The sequence below is a fragment of the Cololabis saira genome, chromosome 22, assembly GCF_033807715.1.
Source record: "Cololabis saira isolate AMF1-May2022 chromosome 22, fColSai1.1, whole genome shotgun sequence".
Lineage (NCBI taxonomy): Eukaryota > Metazoa > Chordata > Actinopteri > Beloniformes > Belonidae > Cololabis > Cololabis saira.
In genome coordinates this window covers 32,940,872-32,945,603 of record NC_084608.1, presented here as the reverse complement: position 1 = coordinate 32,945,603, position 4,732 = coordinate 32,940,872, and the positions used below count along the sequence as shown (strand labels likewise).

Here is a 4,732-nt window from a genome sequence, read left to right as displayed (position 1 = left end):
TCTATCCATCCATCATCCATCCATCCATCCATCAATCATCCATCCATCCATCCATCCATCATCCATCCATCCATCCATCAATCATCTATCATCCATCCATCCATCTATCCATCCATCCATCCATCATCCATCCATCAATCATCCATCCATCCATCCATCCATCCATCATCCATCCATCCATCCATCATCCATCCATCAATCATCCATCCATCCATCTATCCATCCATCCATCCATCATCCATCCATCAATCATCCATCCATCATCCATCCATCCATCTATCCATCCATCCATCCATCATCCATCCATCCATCCATCAATCATCCATCCATCCATCCATCATCCATCCATCCATCCATCAATCATCCATCCATCCATCCATCCATCATCCATCCATCCATCATCCATCCATCCATCCATCATCCATCATCCATCCATCATCCATCATCCATCATCCATCCATCAATCATCCATCCATCATCCATCCATCAATCATCCATCCATCATCCATCCATCCATCAATCCATCCATCATCCATCCATCCATCCATCCATCCATCCATCAATCCATCCATCCATCCATCATCCATCCATCCATCATCCATCCATCCATCATCCATCCATCCATCAATCCATCCATCCATCCATCATCCATCCATCCATCATCCATCCATCAATCATCCATCCATCATCCATCAATCATCCTTCCATCATCCAAACTGGTTAAATAAAGAAATGATTGTATTTTAGCAACAGCCTCCGAGCAAATGAAAGTTTCAAACAAGACGGAGCTGGTCGACCCGACTCTGATCCGGTTCTGTGACCTAACAGAGCCCTGAACACCTGAACAGATCAGTCAGTGACCGGCCTCCACACCACGGCGTCTAAACGCCACCGTGAGGCTTCAATCTTTACTTTAGATGCCTAAATATATGCACTTACACTCGGTATGGTCATTACTCTGAAAACACGCCTCCTTTAAATGAACTGAAATCCAGTGTTGTGCATGAACGAGTTTTAATGAACACGTTCATTTCTGTGAGAACGTTGAACTGAACGCAACATATTTGCAAATAAAGAACTTGAACGTGAACTTGTTCATTCTGCAGATCATGAACTGGAATTTGATCTGTTCAGATTATGTGAGTTTCAGCTTCATTGTTTAGGTCCAATTATTACAGAATAATCCTCCTTCTCATTTCACCAGCGGGTGCTACATTTAAAATACTGGACGAGACGACGACTTCACACTACATTACCCTCGATGCAGCGCATTCAAACATTCTGGGCATACACTGCCATATTTTAGTAAAGTTGAAAAGCCACTAGGACAATACATGATTGTACACAGTGAACAGTTTTAGGATAGGGGGGCGTTTCATTCGTACTTCTCACCTAAAAATATTGAAATTAACTGAATTTGAACTAGTTCAAAGTGAAAATGGAGAACTATGAACATGAACCATTCATTTTTAAACTATGTGAACTGAACTTTGAACTAGTTCATGAGAAGTAAGAACTTGCTGACATCAATTTCGTCCGCTTTTGTTTGGTCTTCAGTACAGAACCGTACCAGGAACCAGGAACCAGGAACCAGGAACCAGGAACCAGGAACCAGGAACCAGGAACCAGGAACCAGGAACCGGCTGCTGCCACCGAGCCTGCAGGTTGTTAAGTTCCCCCCGTCCTGGCTGGACGACCCCGACCCCGACGGAGAACTCACTAGACACAGAGACACATGGCTCCCACGATGGTCTCGCTGTCCCGGATCAGATAAGCCCCGTCCTTGTTCTTCCTGCCCAGCAGCTGCTCGCACTCTGCCTTGCTCATGGGCCCGTGGTAACACGCTGGCAGAGCTGCTGCCATGGCAACGGGAGGCCGGCCGGCTGACTGACATCCACCTCTCTCTCTCCGTCTCTCTCACGGAGAGTCGGAGTGGTGATGGAGTAGGGGAGAGGCAGGTCCGACGGATTCAGCACAAGTCACACCAAAGCGACAAAGTAAAACCACAGACTCGGCCTGAACAGGAAGCACGGTTTTTTTTGATGTCACAAAAGCAAAACAACAAGAGGGGACAGAGACGAAAGGACGCCGTACATCACACCAACGTTTCCTGCAAGTGTTGTGAACACCTTGATTTGCAGAGACTGGAGTCCAGCTGGTCAGTTGACGGGCTGCTAGACCCAGTACTCGAGTTGTAAAAATAAATCAGGGGGGGTGGTGGATTTTATCATATGGGGACAGATCATTTGTGCTGATTCCAAATAATATAATATATTACAAATAATAGCAGTGACCAAAACACCTGCAGAAATACTGCAGGAATGACATAGCAGCAGTTAAATGCAGCCTTCTGTAAGCTTTAAATATCCACTGGGCTTACATCAAATACATCAAAACACAACAATAAAAAACACTTTTCTGAACTTATCAATATGACTCTGTCCTTCACAGGATAAGTAACATGGATCACTGCAAAAACTCAAAATCTTAACAAGAATATTTGTCTTATTTCTAGTTAAAATGTCTAATTTTAGTAAAAAAATCTCATTACACTTAAAACAAGACTCATCACTGGAAAAAACTACAATTTTCACCTGTTTCAAGTAGATTTTCACTTGAAATAAGTAGAAAAAACTGCCAGTGGAACAAGATTTTTTTGCTTGTAATAAGAAGATAAATCTTGTCCCACTGGCAGATTTTCCTACTTATTTCAAGTGAAAATTTACTTGAAACAGATGAAAATTGTCAAATAAGTTATTTTTCTGGAGTTATTTTTCTGGTGATGACAAATGTTGAAATAGCAGTAAAACCACATTCATTGATGAAATAACATAAGAGATGGAAAGGCAGGATGGCAGTTTTACAGGGGGGATGATTTTGACCGTTTTTATTTCAGGGGGGATGCCATCCCCCTCATCCCCCCTCAACTCCAGTACTGGCTAGACCTGACCACCTGACACAAGCCCAGACCATAATACTCCCACCCCAGGACTGCATGGTGTCCCGTCCTTACACTGCAAGCACAACGAAGCCTTTAAACAGAGTCTCTTTCCTTCAGTTGACGGGTTCAGATGTGAAGGATTCTGTGACATCACAGACCCACGTCAGAGTCCAATTACCCAGCATTCCCAGCAATATATCCTCTTAACGTCCCATCTTTCTACTCTGACCACCCAGCGGAAGAAAGAGGTTTATTCAGATTCAGATCCAGATTCAGGAGGACTTTATTAATCCCTTTGGGAGGTTCCCTCGGGGAAATTGACATCTCCATCTCACACACACAACACTGTCATTTACAAATCACAGAACACCCCAGAAGCCAAACACCCATATAAAGATAAAAAGATAAGACAATTAAAAATGAAGATAAAAATTAAAATAAAAGTAAAAGGTAAAGACAAAAATTAAAAATAGAAAAATAAAAATAAGAACCGCCCATTTTTAAAGCTTTTAACTGCTAAGGAGAGTAGAGAGGAGAGGACGCTGGCGTGTTTGTTCGCCGCTTCTCCGTCTCTGAGTTTTTAAATTTGTACCTGTTTTTAACTTGTTTAATCTTGTAAGCACTCTGAGATTTTTTGAATGAAAAGTGCTCTATAAATAAAATCTATTATTATTATTATTATTATTATTATTATTATTATTATTATTATGATTATTATTATTATTATTATCATTATTATTATCATTATTATTATTATTATTATTATTATTATTATTATTATTATTATTATTATTATTATTATTCATAAAATTAAAATAGAAAGTACGGTGCCATAAAAAGAATAATAAGGATAGAAAAAAATTGGACTTTTAAAGCAACAAAACTGACTTTATTTTATGTTAAAACTTAAAGGCCTTAACATACACTCATATAAAAAAATCTAATTCTGGGGATCCTGGTCCGTTGTATTTCCCGTGTTTTATCTTGTGTTTTGTGAAGCACTTTGGAAAGCTCATCAGCTCAGCCTGGATTGATAAAGAGAAGCCTCTCGGCCTGATGGGATGGACACCCAGGTGTTTGGTGATAGATTAGAGCAGCTCTCATACCTGAATGTGTCAACACTCTGAACATTTATAAATGTGTAACGGCTCAGAGCCGCTCTTTCACCTTTATGAGTGTTACCTCTTTAACACAAAGGTAAACATCTTTATTGACCTTTTAACCTTTATTAATTTTTTTAACATATTATAATTATCTTTAATTTTTTTTTACATTTATCTAAAAAAAATATAATTTGTTTTTATGACTGGCAGCCTGTATGATAGTTTTTTTTCTTTATGTGTATGTATGTTTGAAATAAAAGTTTAAATAGTGGAATAAAAAGAATAAACCCCAACTGTCTCGAAATTAAAACAGAGCAATGTGCGGGATTCAGCGACATCTAGTGGCCAAACTGGAAATAACCAGTTTAATAGTTTAAATTTAAAGGGGACCTATTATGGCATCTAATACCTATTTTAAACAGGCCTTGAATGTCTTAAAAATAAGCTTTTGATTGTTTTTGCTAAATAAATTAGAAATTCAGCCTCTAAACCATGTCTTTATCTTCCCATTCTCTAACCTCATTATCTATGCAGGATTCTAAGTGGGCGGGGCTATGATAATGAGGCTCTGTGCTGATTGGCTGCCTGAATGACGCGATACACCGCTACGGAAAAATGGCGGAAGCTCCGGCAGGCGGAGTTAGTTGTACAGACACTGCAGAATTTGGTTGCTTTCCTCCTTCTCTGA

General features: G+C 39.9%; 1 protein-coding gene across 1 annotated transcript in view; it reads right to left on the bottom strand.

Annotated features, from left to right (window-relative positions):
* LOC133423509 (SH2 domain-containing protein 1B-like) overlaps nucleotides 1-1,954 on the bottom strand; it is an 8,618-nt gene extending 6,664 nt beyond the window's left edge. The window contains exon 1 of the mRNA XM_061713705.1: nucleotides 1,721-1,954. Within this exon, the coding sequence (XP_061569689.1) occupies nucleotides 1,721-1,863 (143 nt within the window). The 5' untranslated portion in view covers nucleotides 1,864-1,954. The remainder of the gene's footprint in view (nucleotides 1-1,720) is intronic.
* Nucleotides 1,955-4,732: the final 2,778 nt, after the last annotated feature.